This window comes from Trachurus japonicus, chromosome 15 (genome assembly GCF_045865225.1).
Source record: "Trachurus japonicus isolate A0001 chromosome 15, Traja_1.0".
Classification (NCBI taxonomy): domain Eukaryota; kingdom Metazoa; phylum Chordata; class Actinopteri; order Carangiformes; family Carangidae; genus Trachurus; species Trachurus japonicus.
Window position 1 is genome coordinate 13015146 of NC_140921.1, and position 23988 is coordinate 13039133.

General features: G+C 41.7%; 1 protein-coding gene across 1 annotated transcript; it reads left to right on the forward strand.

Annotated features, from left to right (window-relative positions):
- Positions 1-103: 103 nt before the first annotated feature.
- pgbd5 (piggyBac transposable element derived 5) lies at positions 104-21313 on the forward strand. Its single transcript, XM_085799677.1, has 7 exons — positions 104-873; positions 6217-6647; positions 11051-11185; positions 14684-14864; positions 17471-17668; positions 19746-19851; positions 20468-21313. The coding sequence occupies exons 1-7, from the start codon at positions 483-485 to the stop codon at positions 20661-20663; spliced, it is 1638 nt and encodes a 545-aa protein (XP_085655803.1). The 5' UTR covers positions 104-482; the 3' UTR covers positions 20664-21313.
- Positions 21314-23988: the final 2675 nt, after the last annotated feature.

Genomic DNA, 23988 nt, shown 5'->3' on the forward strand with positions numbered 1-23988 from the left:
AAAAGGAACTCTTATTGGATGACAGTGCAGGCCCATGGTGTCAGGTGATGCAGCAGCAGCCACTGCTCAGTCTATCCTCCCTCTATGTGGAAAAATCGCCTATATATCCACCCGGATGCTGAGCCGTGACTGCTGATAATTTTTGCCCAGTGCGCAGCGCTGTGGGCTGAGCAAGGCATCGGAAATATTTCAGTACCCTTGAAACGGACAGCTCTTCCCGGATCCACAAGCTCTTGAGTGCCGGTGTCTCTGCAGTTCGAGTCTGGAGGGCCGGGGGATCATAATTCACAGCTTATTTGAGATACAGGGGGGAGGGTGTAGCCGCCACATTAAAGCAACACACCTTCCTGTTCTTGCAAATCGTGACCACTTGCACGCGTCTGAAGCCGTAGTGGAAGGGTGAGAGAGAGAGAGAGAGAGGAGGGAGGAAGAAATAGGAAAGAGGGGGGGAGTAGTAGAGCTGAGCATCACTACAGAGAGAGATGGCGGAGTGCGGGCGGAAGGCGCTGTCTCTCCTGGAAGCGGCCCGCTCCCGGTACGAGAGCCTGCAGATATCCGACGATGTGTTCGGCGAGTCCGGGGATGACAGCAGCGACAATCCCTTCTACAGCACCTCCGGAGACTCCGACTCCGACAACTGCATAGCCGAGGTAGGCGAGGACGATCATCAGCACCATCATCAGCACCACCACCACCACCAGAAACGGGGCGATAAGGAGAGCGGAGGAGGAGGAGGAGGAGGAGGAGGAGGAGGCAACACCGGGAGCAGCGGAGCCGGTCCCCCGGGCACCCTGTCCCGTAGCCAGGCAGAGGACGAGGGCTGGACGGAGACTCTGCAGGATGTCACGGTGCCGGCGTACAAAGAGACATATGGTGAGAGACGTGATCGCACGACAAAAGATGATGAATAGGGTCGTTTGTGCAACTGAGGAAGAATTGCCTGTAGGTGTGAGGTGACTGAATATATAGGCTAGAGACCGACTGTGACACAGTGCAGTTCATGTAGCAGCCTACTCCAGGTCAGGCAGGCCGTTTCTGTGCCCAGATCCATCTGCTGCCCAAAGAGCAAACAAAAAGCCTATTGCTCCGGTTCACAACTGGATGCTTGTTTGATTTCCGTGTGTGTATGTGTATGTGTGTGTGTGCATGCCTCCTCCTTGTGCGTGCGTGTATAGTGGGTGAGTGAGGGAAGCATGACACTGCATCGTTAATTGATGTACTGAGTTAATAGCAAACGCTTAGCCTTTGATACTTCACCCCTTGGTGCTGTGGTACACAGGCTGCCCTGGGGGAGAGCTTGTGCGTGTGTGTTCATGTTTTAGGGCATTGCATTGCAGGGAGACATCAAGTTTAATTTAGAGACACAACATGATGTTTCTCCTCCTGGCTCAACACACATGCACAGTGTACACACACACATTGCATCGGCTGTAACAGTGTATGAGGGTAGAATAGATACAGAAATGTTGACCTCTGCCCTCATGTAGCCTACTAAGTAAATGTAGAGAATTTATAACTGTATTAAAACGAGCTTGATACACACTGATTTTGGCAACACACTAGTTCAGCAGCACCGCGCACCCACACTGCTCTGTCTCCTGTTGTCATGCTGCATGAAACCCACTGCTACCCAATATGTGCCACACTGTCTCCAGAACAGTTTTTGTTTTTTTATCCATTTGTCTACCACTGTGTTGGGTGCACCAGGGAGTGAGGTCTGTGTTCATAGTGCAGCACCTTCTGTCAGGCTTCGTTTTGGATTCGCTCTCCTCTCCCGTCTCTTTCACCTCAGCTGAAGCAAAGATGGTCGGTGGAAAATACCATCCTGTGTCCACACTTGACATGTTGCACGGTTGCACCCTTGGAGGTGAACCAGCATATGGCTGCAGCAGATATGGACCAAGCTCCAGTGTCTGCCCCCACGCGGCACAGAAACACACATTTGGAGCAAGCATGTATAAAAGCATTTGCACAAAATCCACTGAAGGTTTTGAGTGCCAGGAACCCACTGCAGATTAAGTGAACCACATTGGCTGTATGCAAAGATTTGGGATGTGCTATTGCCAACAGCAAAGCACGACTTACTTAAAAACAAACGCACACATTTGAGTATCTCATCAGTTTTCAGCTACTGCATCTTCTATTGCAGTTGGTGCCAGTTTGAAGGTGGTGCCACTGACCTGCTTCAGAAAGCAGGATTACTCAGCAGGACAGCAAACAAAACACGCAACATCTCTGTTTTCTGTACTTCTGCCCATGTTCCAGATTTTATCCATCACTAAGTCCAGTGTGCATGAGGGAGTGAGGTTTGGGTTTAGAGTGCAGAGCCTGCAGTGGGGCTTCATTTTGGATTTGTTCTTTCAGTTATCCAGCTAACTTACTTCATTAATCCTGCTTTATGAGAAAGGGCCCAGAGATGGAGTGGTGCCTATTTTAACTCATCCAAAATAATCTGAGCCAAAGTGAGCCAAGCTTGGGTACCGTAAGAGCTTCTGTGGTGGGAAGAGTATCACAGGATGTACCGTACTCCCACACCCTGCTCCGAGCTCTGTTGATTTAAGCTAGTGAGGCAGCAGGTGTGTCTGTCTGCTTTGTGTTGTCTTTCCTTGTTTGTGAGAATACACATAGTTACTGTTTGCACAGGCAGAGGCAGCATGGGTGTGGTCCCGTCATCCTGTATCAGGGTTCAGATGATTAAGAGCCGCTTGGCTCGGATGGATGCAGGACTGCCAGGGAGCATAATCACACCTCGGTTCACAAGTAGCCAAGACTGTACTCAGATGAAATCGGCTTGGACAGTAAAAGACCGACTGTATCCGGAGCATCAGCATATCTACATAAATATGTTTCCTCACCAACTTTAATGGTACAAGATGGGAAGCTACTTAAGACAGATACGGTTTCTGATAAGTCTGCCCTACTGTGGAAATATCATCATTGATATTATCATGTGACTGGATTCCTGTGTCTACCTGGCAACCTGTCAGCCTGTCTCCTTGTCACCTGCCTGTCTGTCTCCCTGCACATTTCTCTGTCTCACTGTGCCTTTACTGTCTGGCTGTGACAACACTGACACAGAGGCAGCGTCGGTGTGACACTTCCACTCCTTGGAGACCGCGCACCCTGTACATAAATCATTGGCCTCCGTCAGAAAGCATCATCTCAACCTCATACAAACGCAAAAAAAGAAAAAAAAAATCCCACAAGGTTTTTTTTGGGGGGTTTGTTTACAGCTACAGAGACAGGTGCAGAGTTTTTGGAGCCATGCTGTGTTTTTGACTTGCATAAAATTGTTTTACCCAAGGTCAGGTATACAGGTGTCATCTCCGTTCCAGCGTGAGATTTTTCTTCCCCTGCAATTGAGGTGGAGGGGTGGCAGCAGACCAAACCAAAGATTATGAGGCATACATCCACGTCTCAGATTATATAACCACTTTATGTTGTTGAAGGGAATTAAAAAAAGCTATTTATTCATTCCCTTAGTGAAGCACATAGATTACTGGTTCCCTCCATATGTCAGTTTATTTATCTGACCCTGTATTTCTTATTTAGGTACACGTACGAATAATGTTTTGATTTAGCATTTGTATGTGTGTTTGTGTATGTGTGTGTGTCTGTGTAGACTTCAGGTTAAATGGTAATAAAATTAAATGCAAGATCCAGAATACTTTGCATACAATTCCAGAAAATACCACAAAATAAGCAAAACAAAATGCGAAACCCTCTGTCAAATTCATATAGCACTATAAAACTGGTGCTCTGTATAATATTGAAGCAGTCAAAATGGATTTAATTAAGCCATCTGCCTTCTTTTCCAGGCTAAGTTTGCCAACTTTAACATTCTTTGCATTTTTATCGTCTGTACACAGGGACGTTGTTTTTGTCAACCCATTTCATGGCAAATTAGCAAACACACACTGTGGATATTTCACATGCTGTTTTCATGGTAAATTGGTCCAAGCAAACAGTCATTAAAAACAAATAAAATGAGCAGTTAAAGTCTTCGGTTTACACATGGATTATGCCACATTTGTATTTTGTGGCATAATTTTAATCAGAAAATTCTGAATTTTGTTATTGTGGTTTGACTGAGAGAACCCCTATTCCCTAAACACTAGTTAAATAATCTGCTGTTTCTCTCACACTCTGTCTGCAATTTCCACTGAGTTTAAAAGTGATCTTAAAGCATGCTTGGTCTTTATCCACACTGCACATACGCAATAATCTCTCATTCTTAAATCCATGGCTATAAAAGCTCTAGCAGGCAGATGATTGTCCCTCAACAATAAAAACACTCCAGCTGATAATCATGAGGGATTATACAAACGTCTGTATGTGCAACGTAGGTGGAGGTTTGCATTGAGTAATGCAGGAAATTGATATTTCAAGTCTCCCCTTATACACTACAGTCTGAGAGCAGAATTATGTAAATGTCTGATCCAGTTTAATCAGAGTGATGTAGGCCGGACCGCAGCTTGGCTGGCAGGGAGGTATAAAGAGAAATCTATGGAGGAAGGTTATATTTGCGCAGGAGCAGATGAAGCAATTCCATTATCTATGAAAATGATGAGTCCTTCTTCAGGTAGTATTTTTTGGCTTACTCCCGAGATGAGCCGGGGGTGAGTCATTTTGCCTCGGTGGACCTTCCATCTGAATGTCTGATGTTTTTTTATCGAAGGGTGCCTCACTCCGAGGATGTCATGCTGGATTTTACATTCAGCTTTCAAGTCTAACCGAATGCAAATGAGTAGATTTCAAGCCATGCCCCGGCTACTCCTGCTGTCTTGGCCGTGAGCATCAGCTGTGTGGGCCTGCTTGTGCTACACACTCTGTTTTTTCCTCTTTTTTTTTTTTCTCTTATCCTCCTCCACACGTTGTTGCCTCAATAGTGTACCATTCAATTTTAAGCCTTGTACGTGTTATCTTAACGTTAAAAGACTGGAGCATTATTTCGGTCTCATCTAACCACACAGGAAGGAAAGGTAAAAAAAAAAAAAAAGAAGAGAGTGAAAATCTGCTGCTGGGAGGTAATGAGATCGCACTGTTCAATTGAGCCAGAAGTTGTTCTGCTCTCTCTGGCTGATACAACAACCTCGCTGAAAGTGTCTAATTTACTAGAGCAAATGCATCAAGCCAGAAGCTGCATTGTGTATTGACTGTTGTGACTTCAGTTCAGTGCGAAACCTAAAAGCTTACAGGCAGAGAGCTTTTAAACGGGAGGGAAATGTCACTTCCCCCTTAGTTAACAAAGGGGAAATGACTATGTAGGAAAAGTTTAACATCCAGCTATTAAGTGACTCCCAACTAACTCATCTGAACTAATCTATTGTTGCCATTTATGCATTACTCTGTCTTTTCAAACATGTATTCACTATTTCAATGTTGTTTCACTATCCAATATTTTGATACCAGAAACTATTAACTACATTAAGTCAAATTTGTCATTATTAACTACTGTTTTTAACCATTTCAACAGACTTAGCTGCTCGCTTGCTCATACACTCACAACACATGATGTTCCAGGTGACTCAATGTGGGGCTATGAGTCAGGGATATGTGGGGATACGTATGTGGGATATTTACGTAAGTCTGTTTGGTTACATGCACACTATAAAATACTGCTGTTTTAAACAGCACCTTGTCTCATCTGGGCGACGCTTCATTGACAGTTTGACGTGACACCTCTCATTCAAAGTTCACTCCACCACGCCAGAACATGATTTTGATTCATCGCCTGCCATAACGTTAAAGCAACGAGGCACCGAAACCTTCGGGAAGCGTAGAAAGGCCACGCTGTGACAAGCATCACAGTGTGGTGGCTGTCATGTTGTGTAAACTTCCTAACCGCTGCCCTGGGCTGGTGACATTCACACCAAAAGCTGCTGTGGCTGATTCATGAAAAAGCCCATAGACGTTCCCCCTGTTGCTGTTCCCTTTAGTTGTATGAGTTGGAAATACAAGACAGTTTATACAATTCCCACAGCGACAGTGGTAGCTCAAGAAAAATCATGTAAAAAAATATTATTATCACATCTTAAAGTGTCAAAATAAAAATATCTTTTCAGCACAGTCAATCAAACTGAAGGCTTGGTGCCAAAGTTTGAAAACTGGCACTAAGTGACAGTTGTTCAGTCCATATGGGGCTCTCCATCTGCCAGTCTGTCCATTTTCCTCTGATATAATGTGTTTTTTTTTTTCCTTCCTGTCCTGATCCAGGCCCTGCTCAGAAGATGCCGGCCACCGCCACAGCCTTGGACTTTTTCCAACTCTTCGTCCCGGACAATTGCATCCAGAACATGGTCACCCAGACCAACATGTACGCCAAGAAGTTCCAGGAGCGCTTTGGCTCGGACGAAGGTTGGCGTCCCGTCACTGCCCAGGAGATGAAGGCCTTTCTGGGCTTCGTCACCTCCACCAGCGTGCACCGCTGTGAGTCGGTGCTCAGCATCTGGAGCTCTGGCTTCTTCAGCAACCGCAGCATCGCCTTGAAGATGAGCCAGGCGCGCTTTGAGAAGATCCTCAAGTACTTCCACATCGTGGCTTTCCGGCCATCGCAAGGAAGCAACCAGGGCCTGTATAAGATCCAGCCCTTCCTGGACTCGCTGCAACAGTCATTCAGCTGCACATTCAGACCTTCACAGACACAGGTGTGTGCAAAACTCCAGACCTGGGCTTCCTTAAAGCGTCTTTTACATATACATGTACTCTATATATGTAGCGGTGATTCTCATGCTGATTTTCCATTCACTGTTCTAGCAGCAGCAGCTGGGGGCTGTGAATGTTTTGTTTACACTAGGACTCACTTGTTTTTCAGCGGTCAACGAGACTTAACACCACAGTTGACATCAAGCATTACACCTTTTATCTACAGTTGGCAAACAGCAGAGAAATTTTAGGTTTAAATTGAGGACATGAGCTGAATCATTGTTTTCTCAGCAGTATAATTAAAACTGCTTCACTTTTAAAAGGAACACAGTATGTGCACTTTTAATACAAGGAGAAAAAAAAGAATTCCCAGGTTACCATGTAAAATAAAAAATTAAGGGAATTTGCTTATGAAGGTAGGTAAACCAACGCAATAGCCCCCACAAAGAAAAGCCTTTACACAGCAAGTATTTAGGCAAGCACTCATTTTTTTAAACAGACTTCCCCCCCAGAAGCCTTCAACTTAGAGTTGCACTGTATGCATTAGTTCTACATTTATGCAACTGGGGCAGTGGTGCGCTAGTCTCGCTACTCTATTTTGGGTGGGCTGGAGTTTATTGAACTACCACTTTCTATTCCTCCAGATGAAAAGCAGCACTACAGATTTGAAAGAACCCCTGAAAAGAAAAACAGTGATTAAAATCAAAGCAGCTCTTGCATATCATTGTCATGTTCCTATCTAACTTGATTACTACATTATCTGTGCATGAGTGCGAGCAATGAAAACAGCACAAAGAAATTTGAAATACATAGCAGCAATCACTCAAGCTTGTGTCTCTAAACTGATGAAAATCAAGTAAAAATGTCAAATAATAACAATAATGATAATTATAATCACAGCAGTCAGTGCTCAATGAAAGGAAATCACTGCATCTGCTTTGCTGCTGATTGTCCATGTCCACTTTGATTTGTCTTCACCCCCTGACTTACAAAACAGCCTGGGATTCATGAAAATAGTTGTCATGTAGAAGTAACATGTCATTTTGGAAACTGGTTTGGTTTGTTATTGGGAGACACAGCGCTGCCTCCACCTCATGTGAGGGCTTTTAAATGGTCTTTCATAATAAGAAATCGAATCACCCCTCATATTCAGAATGTGGTTAGGAACAGGGCACCAGGGGTGGCTAATCATATTCCTGCGCTGGTGCTGTTGTCGCTCCTGGAGCCACTGTCGAGCTCTTAAAAATTAATGAATTTCTGGGATGGGGTTGATTAATTTGCTTTTGGTCTGTCTCTGCAGTATGAGTGCTGTAACATCAGCTTCATCGTGAGACATATGTCAGTGCTGTGGTGCTTTTGGGGATTCAGACCTTTACTACCAACCCCCACCTCATATAGCGTCCACACATCTCATGCAGCTTTTTGATTTTGACTCACAAAACACTAGCCGGTGTAATTGGTGGTTTGGTGAAAGTCTACACGGTGTCGTGCTTTCTATCCACTTAGGTCTAAAAGTGACTGAAACAATGAGGGCAAGCCGGTTGTCAGACAGCATGTGTGTGTCATTAGCAGTAGCGGGGATACATGTGTATCTAGGCCAGTTTGTTTTATCTGTTGGTTCGGTGTGCCAGAAGCAGAGAGTGGGCCCAGATAGTGAGAGTGGCACAGGGCAAGACTGTGGCTCCACACACAGTGGAAAAGTAATCAACCCATTTAATGACTGGCACACAAGGAAAAAGGTGGATGTGGCAGTTTAAGTCTGGAAGCAAATCCGGTCCACAAAATGTCTGAAAAAAACAAAAAAACTTTGTGCAAGCCTAAGTTGACTTATTTAGTAGCCAGAGTGCAACACATAATAATAACATTAATATATTATAGAGGAAAACCACTAAATTCTCACATTTTAGCAGATTTTGAATTTAAAAATTAATTATAAAGTAGCAGCAGATTCATTTTTTCCCAATTAGTTCATTAAATCATTAACAAATTATTCAGATCTATTTTTAATGATCAAACAAAGAAACAAATGGAGGGAGTAATGTAATATTTTGCAACCTGTATTTATCTGCCGCTTAGCATCATTCAACATGATGTACTATGTGTGAATGCTGAGTGCTGAATGTTAGCCTGTAACATTAGCTCCTGCTGACAGCGATGCTTCACACGTTCAGTGTCATTCTAGCAGTTTTGCAGTCGCTAAGATGATCTGTTGACTCGGCATTGTATTGATTTGTAAGTGTAAAATCTTTACGAGCATCTGTCGCAGGAACATCCACTGCGAGACAGCAAGCGAGTGGATGGATGGATTTTTCTCTCCATTTTTGTCCAGTTAAGGATTAGTGTGAGCACATGCAAATGATTTACTTCTACCAGCGTTCAGGTACAAATGTGACCACTTCATTTTCAGCGGTTAGGAGAAGGTGTGGATCATCAAGAGAGGAAAACTGCAGCAGTTAGCGCTTTAGTGCTAATGTGTGAAAGCCACAGAATGAGATATTTCTTAAAAGGCCATTGTGGTTTGTGTGAGGTCATCCATCCAAAAGCTAGAGAGCCTAATTCGTCTTCCACTTGCACATCCATAACTCCAGATTTGACTGGGAAATGACTTGTTGCTCTCAGTCTGAGAGCTGGAGAAAGCTGCTGGTCGCCACTCAGTTCCAGCTGTAGTCAAATCATGGTGGACGAGGGGAAGGAGGCAGGTGATGCCAGAGGAGGGGAGGCCTGAGAGAAATTTGAAATGCAAATATTTATGTTGTGGTTGACAGCATCTACGTGTAATTCTTGGTCAGGATTAAGATGTAATAGACCAAGAAAAGGTTAAAAGATATATTTTATTTTTTGTGGGTCTGTGTGTGCGTGTTCAGTTAATGCCTCTTAATGTGTGTTTGGATTTGTGAACATGTGCCAGTTTTTAAAATGCTTTCTTTAATCCTTGTTGGGAAATTCACCCTCAGGATCCGATCTGACGCATCAACTATTTAGAGACAGAGAGCAGACCTAGAAAAGTGACCCTGCTTTTGAAATACATCTGGACATTTTGCATGATGTTCATTATTTCACATTTATGTCCATTAATGTTAAAGTAAAATAAGGAGGTCCACATAATCTCCATTTAACAACAGCAGTGGGTGCCTGCAGGGACTTCTTTGGCATCAACAGCCCAAAATGCAAAACACATTTTAAGAGTTGGAAGAAGTGAAAAATGATTTAAAGGATAATCCTGGGAGTTTGTTTTTTTTACTTGGGACCATTCCAATGTTTTTCTTGTGTAAAATTATTTATAGGGATAAAAATCAATTGCAGTTTACACTGCACTGAGCTGAGCTAGAACCTTATACAGGCAATCACTAAACACCTGCTGCAATGTAAACAGTGGCTTGTTGTCCGTGTCAAAGTCCATGCACTAAAAGTGGTTGCCAATAAATTCAGATTATTATTACGGAAAATGAGCCAACATTATGGATTTTATGGATAGATATAGTCCTACAGAGATAGTACTTTGTGTTTAATTATAGGATCCTTTTTGTTAAACCAGAAACAAAAGGTTGTTATGTCACTCGGTACAAAGCCGCCACACTCCACTGACAAAATCAGTGATTTAATTCACAGGATACAGCTGAGCTGACTCACTCGGTCAGTTTGTTTGTGTCATTGTGTGACTTTCAATCATGGAAAAAACATCTGGATCCTTTACTCAAGTAAAAGCACCACACAATAATCCCAGTATTAACCTTGAACCGATTCATGAGATTTGTTTTCTAACAATCAACCCATGGATTATGTTTTACAGCTTTAAGGTGGAGAGTCGATTTGAAACTGTTTCTATTATATTTGAATCTATTACCTATCTTTGCACTGTCTGTAGCAGAGAACAGAACCACCAAGGTGAAAAAAGTGATTTTATCTATTTTTGCTGCTTAGCACGAAGTGACAGTTATTTTTATAGACATACTTTTTAGTCTAGTTTGCCATAAAGTTAGAAATTGTCATGCACACATCTACTGTAAACAGACAGACGTATGGAAAGAAACTGTGAAGGGGGAAACATATAAACTCAAACATAAAGGACAAAGGAGCAACTGAAACAATAAAAAAAGCAGTTTTCTGAAGGGCTTTGTAGACAGAGCTGCACAGTAGAGAGCGTGTTTCTGCTGAGACCACTGTTTTTCCCTTCACACTGTTACTCTCCAACTACATACACAACTTGTGAGGATCTTCGATTGGCTGCCTTCTCTCTCTAACCCTTAGCTGTAACGTTACATCATCCTCTCCCTCACTTTTATCTCACACAAAAAAAACCTTTTCTTTCCTCTCTTATCTTTTTTTCTCCACAATAACACCTCTTGTACTTTACGTGTGATATAGTTATGTAAAATCAAAACCCACATTGTGTGTCTGTTCCTAGGTTCTCCACGAGCCGCTGATAGACGAGGACCCAGTGTTCATCACCACCTGTACGGAAAGAGAGCTGAGGAAGAGGAAGAAGAGGAAGTTCAGCCTCTGGGTTCGACAGTGCACCTCCACTGGGTTCATCTGTCAGGTAGCAGCATACAGTGTGCAACTGTGTGTGTGTGTGCATTAGAAGTAGTGGGGGTGTATGTTTGTTGGAGATAAAGTAGAAGTGAAGCAAGTGTGAAAAGAAGCGAGAGATGAGAGAGAATAGAGGACATGTGGGCTTGTTATGAGTTTGCTTTTATCTTCAACAAATTTCAAATCACATTCTCGGGTTATTGATGTTGCATCATTTTGCATTCAGCCAATTACTTTCCAGAGCTTTTCAGATCATTTTCAGGCTTTAAATGCAAAAAAAAAAGAACAAAAATTTGATTTTTCTTCTTTTTCAAACTGATGAAACTCTAAAGTGAGGAATACCTTCTGGGGAGAAATATTGCTAGTCAGACTTTTCCTTTTGATGTTGTTTTAGAGTGGAGCAGCTACTGGCTCTGGATCAGATCTGTGTTGTCACATTCTCAGGGAGGCAGAGCTGCTTTTTCTGACTAACAACCTTGCCCTTACTGCAACCTTCCACTCCTACGCCGGCTGCTTATATAACACCATCATTTAACTGTGGCCTGGCGCTGCAGGAGGACTGACAGACCTGTCCAACGCCGACCATTACAGAGGTCATTACAGACAGAGAATAATTAGAGCCTAGAAAACAGGTTTGTATAGTTTTATTGCAGGCAATTGCATGAGGCAACCTCCCAGCTGGGCGGCATTTGTGCCACGCTACGTGGAGCCAAACTGAAAGTGATAGCAGTTGTTCTTCCTCTATACTACAAAGCAGTGCTGTAGGTCTTTCAGCCTCCCACACACACACAAGCACAGAGCAGCAAACACACTCATTCTTGCATTGTTATATTTAAGAGGACATAATGCATTTATCTGCAGAGGTATCTCGCTATGAAGACTTTTTATAGTATATCTCAGGAGATTGTACAGTAGAATACCAAATAGGTGGTTTTATTTCACCTAGTTTTACTTCTGCGCCTGTGAGAGTCCTGCAGGTTATAAATTACATTAAAAATTCAACATTAACATTTCTTCCCAGAGACAGTGTCCCCATTATTTAGAGATTCAACTTCACTTCTAAGTATCCAAATGTTAACATTAGTTTTCAGGGATTTAAAAAAAAAATCATTTTGCTTTATTTTGTTTTTCCAGTTTACCTCGACATCATGTAAATAAACCAGTGAGAAAAACTCCTCTCAGGATCTTTCAAAGACGAAGTGTTCATGTACTGATCTTTTTTTAGATAATTAGCAAAGAGTACACAGGTTACTGTGGGACGGACGGGAACAACAAAACAAGAAAGCAGGTTGGATTTTCAGATAGGGTTGGAAAAACCCTCCCCTCTCAGCTGTCCGATGTCGGAGGGCGAGTTTGTGTGCGACCTTTTCTGTAGCTTTCCAAAACTGATGATGCCACCAACACAAATCACTGTCATGCAAACATGAAGAGCAGTTTGTCACATGTACCAACAAATATTTTCTTGAATGGCCACTGAGCTGCTGGCCCTGTAAACGGTGCAAGATGCATGCGTACGCGTGTTTTGAACTGAACTGAACTGAATGCGACAGCTTGACCCAGTGTCAGACTGAACATACTACTGACCTGAAAACAGAGTCAGTGCTCAGCATACTGTAGATGCTGTGTGAGCAGTGAAGTGTCCACTTTCTGTGGAGTGTGGGTGTATGTTGTGATGTGAAAGTAATTAGTAATTTAGATTTCCATGGCTGATTGACAGACAGGCGTCACAGTGGCTTAGCTGACAACATGTTGACAAAGGAATCTTTTCTCTGCTTTGTTTTCTAACTGAAGCAACATGCTTGAACACCAACATGCTTAATATAACATTATAGTTTACACTGTGTATCTAGCATGAGATCAGACAGAGAATAAACAATGTAGTGTGTTTGCATTTTCTTGTTCATGTTTGAGAACATCCTGTCCAAGGACAAAATGTACTCGCTGTTGGATGCATTGGGTAGAAAGCACAACAATATACTTATACAACACCGTAAAGCGGCAACGTTTTACTGCACACAACCCATAAATACATAGATCTCAGGTATAAGACACCAGTGCAGGGAAAGAGGTTCATTTTTTGTCCTGGATATAATCCAAACTTAGATCAATGGAGAGAGGAACAACCACGATCAGAATTTTAATTTGATCCATTCTCTTTCTTTCAGTCGTCATTGGTTTATATCAGTTAAAACAGCTGAGACATCTAACCGCTATTTCTCTTTTATCCTAAATCTCCACTTGTGTGTCTGTCGCACACAAGAGGCATCATTAAAGTATGACTTTTAAAGCCATATTCCATTATCCCATCCATTTAACAAATAAGCATTAGCATTCATACTGACTGTTGCCATTTGGCAGTCACTCAGTCTTTACCAGTCAGCTGAACGCTGACTTGTGCCGGCACCAAGATCTACTCTCTCTCTCTCCAAATGAATTGTGTCAAGGGAGAAAAAAATCTAAGAAATAAAACGAGTTAATGGAGTGAATCAATGCGATTCCATTAGTGAATACACCACACGGCAGTTCACAAACACACACACGTACACAGCAGACACATGGGCTGATCACTTAGAGTAAAAGCCATAGACCTGATGTAGATGCCGGCTAATCAGGCTAATGCCGCTCAGTTCATGAGACAACAGCAGAGAGTGCAAGAGGGACAATGGACTGTTTGTGGCTTCACATTTCTGTTTATATGTATTTGATAATGGCTGCCTTCAGAGGCCAAACTCTTCTTACTGCCTTGACCCAAAGCATCAGGTGTCATTAACCTGAAGAAGCAAAACTTAATGAGCAGATTATCATGAAAACACTTGAGCTCTCCAAAGGATGAGGTTTTTTAAACATTACATAATATATGGGCTGTCTTAAAGCCTAAATGCCATTTATTCATATTATCCAATGCCAATAAAAGAGAGGATGGGAGGGGAAGGGGGAGGACATCTGAGTAAAGACTCTGTCTGGATTAAAACTGGAAAGGAAAAATCTCAGTATATTTCATCCTGGCACGAATGGTGCTCATTGTATTGTCTGTAAGTCTGACTAAAACTAAACAAGGAAAGATGTCAATTACAGTGAAGTACACTCAAATAACCATTATAGCTAACTGCCCTGGGAATTATATCCATTCACCTTGCAGGGTCAGACCTCATTTCCTCAAATCTATACATTACGAACATGGGAAGTGCAAAGAAGCGTGACCCATGGAGCCACAATGGCTGCATTAATGGGAAAAATACTGGGTTGCATAATGATGGAAAAAGTCGCCTCCATACATCAGATACTCTTCATTCCACTTGGCAGATTACAAAGAAATCTCTCAAACACATTGATGAGTCCAAGTAGATTGAAATTTCAGCAGTTCTGCAGTATTTTCTTAGAGACACACTGTCCCCTAAAGACTTTCTACCTATAGGACAGTACTGTATATACTTTAGATAAGTGAGATTCAAGTTTTTTAGCCTCATTTCTGTTTAATCTCCTTGCCCTCCCCTCGGCCTCTCTGCAGATCTCAGTCCACCTGAAGGAGGGCCAGGGTACAGACGGCCTGGCCACCTTGAAGAACAAGCTCCAGCTTCACAGCCTCGTGGCCAAGCAGCTCTGCCAGAACATCTCTGGAAAGAACACGATCATCTTCACCGGGCCGTCCATCACCAGCCTCAGCCTTTTCACCGAATTCAGCAAACAAGGTATGCAAACAAGCTGGCAACAGCAGATATCTATCTTTAGGTGTCTCCCTACCTTACCACCTTCTTTGCAAATTATATTTGTTTATCTATTTTTAACCATGTTGTGATGATAGCATCCCCAGGCTAAAACAACCCAATGACAAAGACATTAAAACTGTTATAATCTACCTTCAGATGAGATCTCACAGCACCACGGTTTTCTTTTCTTTGTCTGTTGTTACACCTCAAGTGGAACCTGTGAATGTACTATGAATACAAACACGCCTGTCACATACTTCACCTGTGACTGTGGAGATTTGCCTGTCATGTAAAGTCATTGTTTTTTTTGTTTTTTTTTAATCTGCCAGGAATTTAAAATTTTCTGAAAGAAGCTAAAAATAGCTAAAAGCTTGACATAAAAAAAATAGAATAAAGAATCAAGAATAATTGTCTGTTTGAATACAATGCTGCCTTGTTCACTCAGGTTTCCAAGTATTTGAGAAACTACACAATTTCCCCCACGATCTGTTGTTGATGCATGACACTAAGTGACTTGCTCAGATGGATGCTTTCTCGCTGTGCAGCCATCATTGACCAAAACAGCCCCTGGATGCACCACAATAGACTGTTTCATTGTCTTATGACTTGCACAGTAAATCACGGCAGAGTGGGAGTGGAGTGTTAAGCCTGGTAACAGCTTTAAAAATCAATAGGAAAACTGGGCACTGTGGTGAAACACTGTTTACTGTAACATACTACAGCTAGAAATCAGATTCCAATGAAGTGCTTTGTCTTATTGATCATAAAATCCCAATGTTGTCATGTTACACCGTCTGTGCTAGAGTGAGTCTCATTTAAAAATGTCATCTTTTTTTCTCCTCCTTTCATAATAACAGCAGTGTCATCATGTCATTAGAGGCTAAAATGAGAGAACGTGATAGAAATTGTGGAGCTGGCAGGGAAACAGGATAGAAGACATTTTGCCAGGTAGATGAGGAGAAGTCAAAGTCAGGCAGGCAGAAATGGTAAATGGACTGCATCTATATAGCACTTTTCTAGTCTCAATGACCACTCCAAGTGCTTCACTCTACGACTCACACTCATTCACTCACACACACATATACGTACAAGCTGCCTGACGCAAAAAACCAAAAAGTAGGAGAGCACTGGAAAATGCTTGAACTCTACACACATAAAGTACAAAGCAAAAACTGAAGAACTAACAGAACTTACATTCTTCCACTAGTTTGTGCAATCCAGCTCCAAAAAAACACAAATAAACAGGGATCCAAGGAAACGAGAGACAAAAGAGCATGAGGGAAGAGTTTGATACACAAGGAGATTTAGGTGACAGGGAGCAGGTGAAACTAACAGGGGCAGAGCATGCAATCATGAAGATGGGAGACTCAATAGAACTAGAAGTAAAACAAGAAACTCTATGGCAGGGAAGGGACTACAAAATAAAACAGGAAGCTCAGAGTCCACATGGAGTGACTCAGCGGAGCAGATTGTGAATGATGTATTAGAGACAGATGAGGCTCCTTTGATGATTACTATCAGCACAACTTGGAAATTAAAAAGATTCAATACTCCCCTTATCACAAATGCTCTTTGACTAAACACTAACAGAGGAACAGTTTTAAACTCCACTGGGCAGAGCTGCAGCGCGCCAAGTTGTAAAGAAACAACAAGTTTGCAGAATGTAATCCGCACTTTGTTGTCCTAATTAGGTGAAGCCGAAAAAACTCAGCTCTGAGCTTGTGGAAGCATTGTCCGACATCTTTCATACAGATTTATCACGCTGGATTAATTAGCCGACGTAATTATCCTGCGCTTCTCTGCAGCACTTAATGTGGTCGAACACACACACACACACACACACACACATGTACAACATAGATAGGAATCATTCTCCAAATTGAGAACATGAACAAATCAGCAGCAGCAGCAGCAGCAGCAGCACATGATTGTTTCACTTCTACTCGCCCATGTGAGAAACAACAAGATGAGATGAAAGCAGAATATGCAGATATGAAAAAGAGAAGCAGTTCTGTAGGTTTTGTTTCATTACAGCAAAAAGCACAAAACTGCACAGGAGTTAGAGTTAGATCATGGATGATGATGATTAACTGTTTGCTCTATAAAATCTCCATCGGTCCTTAAACCCCCAAAAATGATCAAATTACTTATTTTGTCCAAAACACAAATGTTTAATTTACAATCACATGAGAATATATCAAATACCGATATTTTAAAGCATTCATGCTGTAAGAATGACTTCATCAAAACTTATTTTCCTCTTAGTCTAGTAGTCAATTAGTCAACTAGTAGACCCAGTCCAGATAGATATCATTTGGTATCTTGGTCTTTTTTTAAATTCCATTAACTGGTTGGTTATTTAGCCAGTTTATGCATCAGTAGTCCAAGCTGACAAGTTCAAATGTCTGTTGGTTAGACCAACAAAAACTTAATTCTCTGCCCACCAAATAATCAATTTGATCTATGGATCATGTCTTTTTCGTTGATGTTGTTTTCTACCCATAGTAAATCAATGTCTACACAGTTCCAGCAGCATATTACGTACTAATATGAACATATCTCTGTATTTCTTTGTACTTCTCCTCCAGACATCTTCTGCTGTGGTCTGCTGAGCACCAGGAAGAGCGACTGCACGGGCTTACCACAGAGCATGCTGGTCTGCGGCTCCACGCCAGCGCAGCGTGGCCAATCACGGGTGATGATGAAAGGCAGCTTGTCACTGATCAGCTGGTACAACAAGGGACACTTCAGGTTCCTCACCAACGCTTACTCTCCAACAAAACAAGGTAAACAAGACGCATCTTTTACGCTACGGTCAATTATTTCTACCACAACAAAGTACTGACAGGAAATGGTACACACAATTATACATAACGCACAACATGTGTTTGATGGAAACGATGCTGTGGAACCATCAGGTGAAATTGGCACATCTTTAAGCATTCATGTCAGGGAAAGTCAATGAGAGCTTCTAATCCATGATAATCCATTTCTAGGGGGCGACGGGATCATGATATTCCCCTCCTCTTATTGCATAATCCACTCTGGTCTAAACTGTTTTGTTAGCTTTTAAATCCAGTTGAAGTGTTGCATCGTGTGCTTGAGCTGTTTTGAATGGAGCCTGTGGAAGTGAAGCCCCAGATCAGTTGAACGCCTATTTTCCGGTATTGATTTACTTTCCACCTCTGTGTGTGTGCAAATGTTTTTCACTCTGTACTTAAAGAAAAAAATTAAGTAGCTGCCAATCCCATAAATAACTGCAGCATTTTGTACATATTACATAGGTACTATATCAAAATGAGCGCCTGTTCTGTAGGTAATGTTTCATTGTTAATTCAGGCAGCAACTCCTGAGCCTTGGTGGACATGCTTTAATTGAATCCTTCTCTCTCATATTAACATTTGCTCTTGTAGAAAAACTGCTAATAATGTAATGTCAAGTTCAAACGAGAACTTTGACATACTGTTCTGCCCTGACACAAGTTTAAAATTCAGCAGCTTTTATATAATAACTGAAGTACCAAATTTGTGCACAACTGTTTTAACTAGTTATTATAGATACAAAGTTTAACATTATTCTGTGACTGCCTGCAGTGTGTCTGTTGACCCAGATTTATCCACCATCTGATTTTGGTAGATTCTCATGGAGAAATGTAGTCTTCCCAGAACAGCTGATGTGTTTTTCTAGGGCAATGACAGTAGAGAAAAGTGGTATTTTGCATCCTGGCTCCCTGTCAGGCCTTATGGGGACTCAAGGTGGAACAGATAGATGTCTGCCATGAAAAAGGCCCAATTAACGAAGCCTACCAAACAACAAAGAGCAAAAAGAGAAACCAGAACATTTCCTCACAGAACTTGCCAGAGTGCCAGGGTGTGATCTCTGTCAATATGCGAATCAAACCCATCATCACTTTAACATCAGGAACCACACATTGCACAGACAGAGCGGTGATTGCACCTGCTCTACTGAGTGAATTTAAATGTACCTGGCCTGGGGTTTGAGCTGCAGACAGTGTGGTCTTGTGTGTGTGTGTGGGGTTGTGTTTCACAGGGACGTCATGTAAATGTTTGGGAATCGGGTCTGAAATATTGTGACAGTGACATAGTTGAAGAACTGCAGTGATATCAGAGAGTTCCTAATTAATGAATTGGCCTCAGCTGCGGCTCTGGCCTGAGGTTCAGAGGTTACCACGACGATAGACAGACACCTGGCAGAGGCAGGAAGGAAGGGAGAGAGGGGCCTCAGTGCTGATGTTACATTTGGGCTTATTGTGGAAAAACGGTAGCTCCTATCAGAACAAGAAGTACACCGTGAGCAGCCAGATGCCTTCGCAAACATGTTGATATGTTTTTGGTGTTTGTAGAGTAAATATTTTAGAAACCCATGCGAGTTAAAAACAGGGAGCGTGTCTTAGGAAATCTTTGTATTGGAGTTAATGGGCAGCTGGACACACTCAGAGTCTCATAGTTCAAATTCTCCAAGTCTCTAGAGCACATTGTGAGAAAAGGGGGTGGGAATTTAAAAAAAAAAAGTGCATACTTCTTCCCACTCCTGTTTCAAACTTGTGTATATTATGATTTGATGATGCTTTTATTATTATATTTTTGTTTTGTTTTATATGTATATATACTTTTTTTTCTTTCTTTCTTTCTTTCATTTAGACATGAAATAAATTCATTCATTCATTCAAAAGTATAAGTTTGTCTACAACTAAACAAGGGGACTCCTCTCTCCCTTGTCTTGTTGTTGGCCAGGTGACCACAGACTCTGGAGAAAATGAGCTCCCTCAGTGGAGACTTCTGTCTCTACTGTACGTCTCTCAATCTCACTTTGTGTGTGTGTGTGTGTGTGTGTGTGTGGCAGGTCTGATCATTAAGAGGAAAAGTGGGGAGATCCCATGTCCTTTGGCTGTCGAGGCCTTCGCTGCACACCTCAGCTACATCTGCAAATACGACGACAAGTACAGCAAGTATGTCCAACGTTTAACCACACAGCAGTAACACACAGGGTCGAGATAATAACAGTCATCTTTGCTTTCATGCAGTTTCATGGTGACTAAATGCCTGAATCTATCCTAATATCGACATAGCATGATATATTCTCCCCTTAAAGCAAGATTTTGTTGAGCTTTGACATTGAAAACACACTCTCATTCTCTTACTAAATGAAATTCATTCCTGAGCAATAAAACACTCTCATTTCATTAGTCTTGTGTTTCTACGCACGCCAGTGGCTCATTGTAACTGATGTTCAGAAACTCACTGAAGAAAAATAATCTGTATTTGCACAAGCATTTTGGGGGCCATTCCTTCCCTCCCTTTGATTATTTGAAGATTGTTTACAGTAATGAGCACACCTGTTATTCAATAGTTTTAGTGATTTAAACAAAAACCTCTCAGTACCTTCCCTGATTTCAGGTTCAAGTCTTTTCTCTGTTTCTTCTGCTTCTGCTTCTTTGTCTTGAGCTTTTTGTGACTTTTTAAAACTTTTACCCAAATGATCACATGTGTGCTGCTTTAGCTTTTCAATGTATTAGTCAATTGTTTACTTAATTGGCTAATATCATATATACCAACCCCCCACAGGTACTTTATCTTCCATAAGCCCAACAAGACCTGGCAGCAGGTATTCTGGTTGAGCATCAGCATCGCCATCAACAACGCGTACATCCTCTACAAGATGTCTGACGCCTACACCGTCAAGCGCTACAGCCGAGCGCAGTTTGGAGAGAGACTGGTCAGAGAGCTGCTGGATCTGGACGACTGCTCCCCCACACAGTGAGGAGGAGGAGGAGGAGGAAGAAGAATAAGAGGAGGAGGACAGCAGGAGTGCGCAACAAAAACACACACACACACACACACACACACACACATACACTTTGACACACACATTCTTCACACTTACATGTACACTCATTACGGTTGTACAGACTCTGCAGTCTGTGTCTATGTGATAATACTGAAGCAGTGCCAAGCCTATGTCTCTCTTCCTCTAGATGTTTTTGGTGGTACTGTAAATATTCATTAACACACACACACACACACACACCCAATAGAGAATAACGAGCCACGGGACAGTTCACATGCCTCAGCTGCAACTTTCAACCACACGGATTTACTAAGGATTTGTGAACAGGAGCTATTTCACAAGCAGAGAGAGAGACGAAGGCAGGAACAAAGACGACAGGAAGAGTTCAACCGTAAATGATGTCAGAGTCAAGTTTTAACTCTTATCAAAGAGTGAAATTATTGATATGAGCCTGAATCTCCCGTGTCAGCGTTCAAACACGCACTCGTCAGGCTAAAAGGCTACATGTAGCTCGATACATACTCTCTGCAAAAAAAAAACACCTGCGACCCTGTAACAAAAGCTTAGTAAACCAGGACTATGGTGTGTTCACACGCTGCATGCATAAAGAATCTGGATTGTGATGTTCTCTTGTTCAGTGTGAAAATGATTTTCTGCTCCAGGTGGGTTTTTTTTCGAAAACATTTTGTTTGTGTGTATTTATTTAGCAAGTGGAACTGCAGTTTGTGTGTGCGACATTGAGCCTGAGGATGTAAATGTACGGCTGCTGTTGACCCAGATGTGTTGTGCTACCACGAACTGTACTCGCTAGGGGAAGACTGTCAGGTGACGTTAAGCCACAGCCAGCAGTGTGCCACCAACCCACAGCCATGCAGAAACAAAATGGTCTCAGATATTTTAAAGTATCTGAAAAGCCAGTCTCTCAATAATGGTAAAAATATTCATGACTGAAAAGATAAGAATTAAAGCTTTAGGTGTGTGTGAGCATAGTTTTATCAGATTTACGACTAACATAAAGTAACAAATGACAGTGAGTTTGCCTCTCTTCAAATTGATGAGAAGGGCACGGTCAAAACACAAATAAATAAAGGTGTTTTGCCAGCCAGAACTTTAATTTCCCAAGTCGCATGTCCAGCAATTTCTTTCCTGGATATTGTGATTTGTGTTTCCACTGCAGAGCCAAAGTTCGCTGACACCAGAAACAGTCCTGGGTGGTTGAAATGCTGTAAAACTGTCATGTCCCTGGAACTTAATTTAGTCTTTGTTTCCCTGAAAGCTTCCTGCAGTGGAAATTCACCTTACATTTCTCATGTGAAATAATCTGAACTGTTCCATCTGGTGTAGATAACGTTGTTGTGTCCTCATGGGGTCAGCTCAGTCCCAATGTGAGCAGCTTATGGAGAAAACAGATTTTCAGGGTCTTAAACAAAAGAAATCATCAAATCTGAAGCTTTTCGTACCAACGACACATGTAAATTGTCATATTGACCCATTTCATTGCTTATGCTGCGAACTGTTTTTTTTTTTTGGCTTGATTGGATGTTTAGTAAGCCTGTGTTGCTAGGAAACAGGAACTATCTTGGCCAGTGGGCAGGGGTTTGGATAATGTTGCCTGACAAGATTTAGATCCAAGAAGTAAAAACTGACTCACTTGGCTTAGTAGACGTCCGGGCGGAACAACAAAGCTACAAATCTCAATGAAGATAAAAGAGCGTGGGTCCCTCTTATCCTGGTTTCTCACACACTCCTGGTCTCAAATGCATCAAATCAAAAAGTGCTAACACTGTTCTGAAATAGGTGACATGTCAAGATTAAAAAACATGAAAAGTTACTGTTAATGAAAAGATTTGCAAATATTATGTCTGTTGAAATTAAGCATGGACGCATTTTGGTAAATATTGTGAACGTTTCCTTCTTTCCAGTGGCACTTGCCTAGCAACAAATTTAGATCTGCCATCCCTTGTCCAGCCAATGGGAGTGGGAGTGGAGAGATGATGAGCATGTAACTGTCCTCTCACCTCACTGCTGTCTGTGGCTTCAATGAGGAGTTCAGTCCAATTCGCTTTGCTTAACATGTCACGCAGTCGACATGTTATTGTCACGCTGGAGTCACACTATACGAAGTGAAAGGTTTTGGTGTGCGCTTGCAGCGTCAGCATGGTTAGATGTGTGAATACATATTATAGCAGGGTGACAGTTCTTTGCGGGATGCAGGCAGAGTGGAGTTGTGGATCAATTCGCTGGCAGGACTCATGCACTTTCCCCACATTGCAGTCTTGCACTTTGAGGAGATTTGTAAAGTTAGCAACATGTCTCTTAGAAAATCCTTTTTAGTTTTTGAGTTTTGAATCCAATGATAGTATAACACTGCTCTCAGAAAAATATGAATAGGTAAGTTCTGTAACTATACATAGATAAATGAAATGAATTATATAAAATTATGCCAGTGAACTAAGACTGAAAAATTTATGACTATAACCAAAACAAAAAAGATGATTTCCACTGTAGATTTAGAGTATAAGGTACAGTATGTCTGTTTATATTTTGTTTACAAATTACTGTGAGTGTATGTCCATAGTCACTCTGTCACTGAGACTCAAGATTGTGATTTTTTTAACTTTTTCACTAATCCAAAGCACCTTTGTTGTCATTGTTGTTCTTGTGTGTGTGCGTGTATGTGTGTGTGCATGTATCTAATCACTGTTCACTTTGAAGTAACTCTGTAAATCTTAGGAGGGCACCCCTCTCATGTCATGTACTTATCAACTAATGACCTTAAAACATTATTTGATACTGACAAATAACACACACTAGTATTAAATCAATTGGGTCACCTGCTGCCATTGCACCATTGTAGAAGCACTTTCTGCCCCTCAGTCTGCATAAATGAGTAACTATAAAGTAGAAATACCCCACCACATAGTGTGTTTCCATCCATTTGTATGCAAATGTTTTTTATTTGTGCTTAAAAGAACCAGAGTGCAGATGCCCAAAAAATTTAAACACACCAAAGCCAAAGACTGTAGTCTTCCTCAGAGTGTGCATTATGTAAAATGCCATATTTCCACCACATGCGCCACAGCATTTTCATTCTTTTTTAACTGGCATGTAACAGGTTAATGATCCTAACTTGATAATTAGCGCCACCTGCTGCTCCCAACTCTCAATAATCATACAAATGGATGGAAACACACATTATTTTACATTTATTTTACATTTATTTACATTTAATAATTTTCAGTAAAATCTGTTAAAAGTTTTTATTATTATTTAAACATGGGGATTTCTAGCTTTGTTT

Coding starts and splice junctions, on each gene's coding strand:
- pgbd5 (XM_085799677.1), top strand. CDS start 483: ATGGCGGAGTGCGGGCGGAAGGCGCTGTCTCTCCTGGAAGCGGCCCGC. Junction 11,186..14,683: donor CCACTGGGTTCATCTGTCAG/GTAGCAGCATAC, acceptor GCCTCTCTGCAG/ATCTCAGTCCACCTGAAGGA. Junction 17,669..19,745: donor TTACTCTCCAACAAAACAAG/GTAAACAAGACG, acceptor TGTGTGTGGCAG/GTCTGATCATTAAGAGGAAA.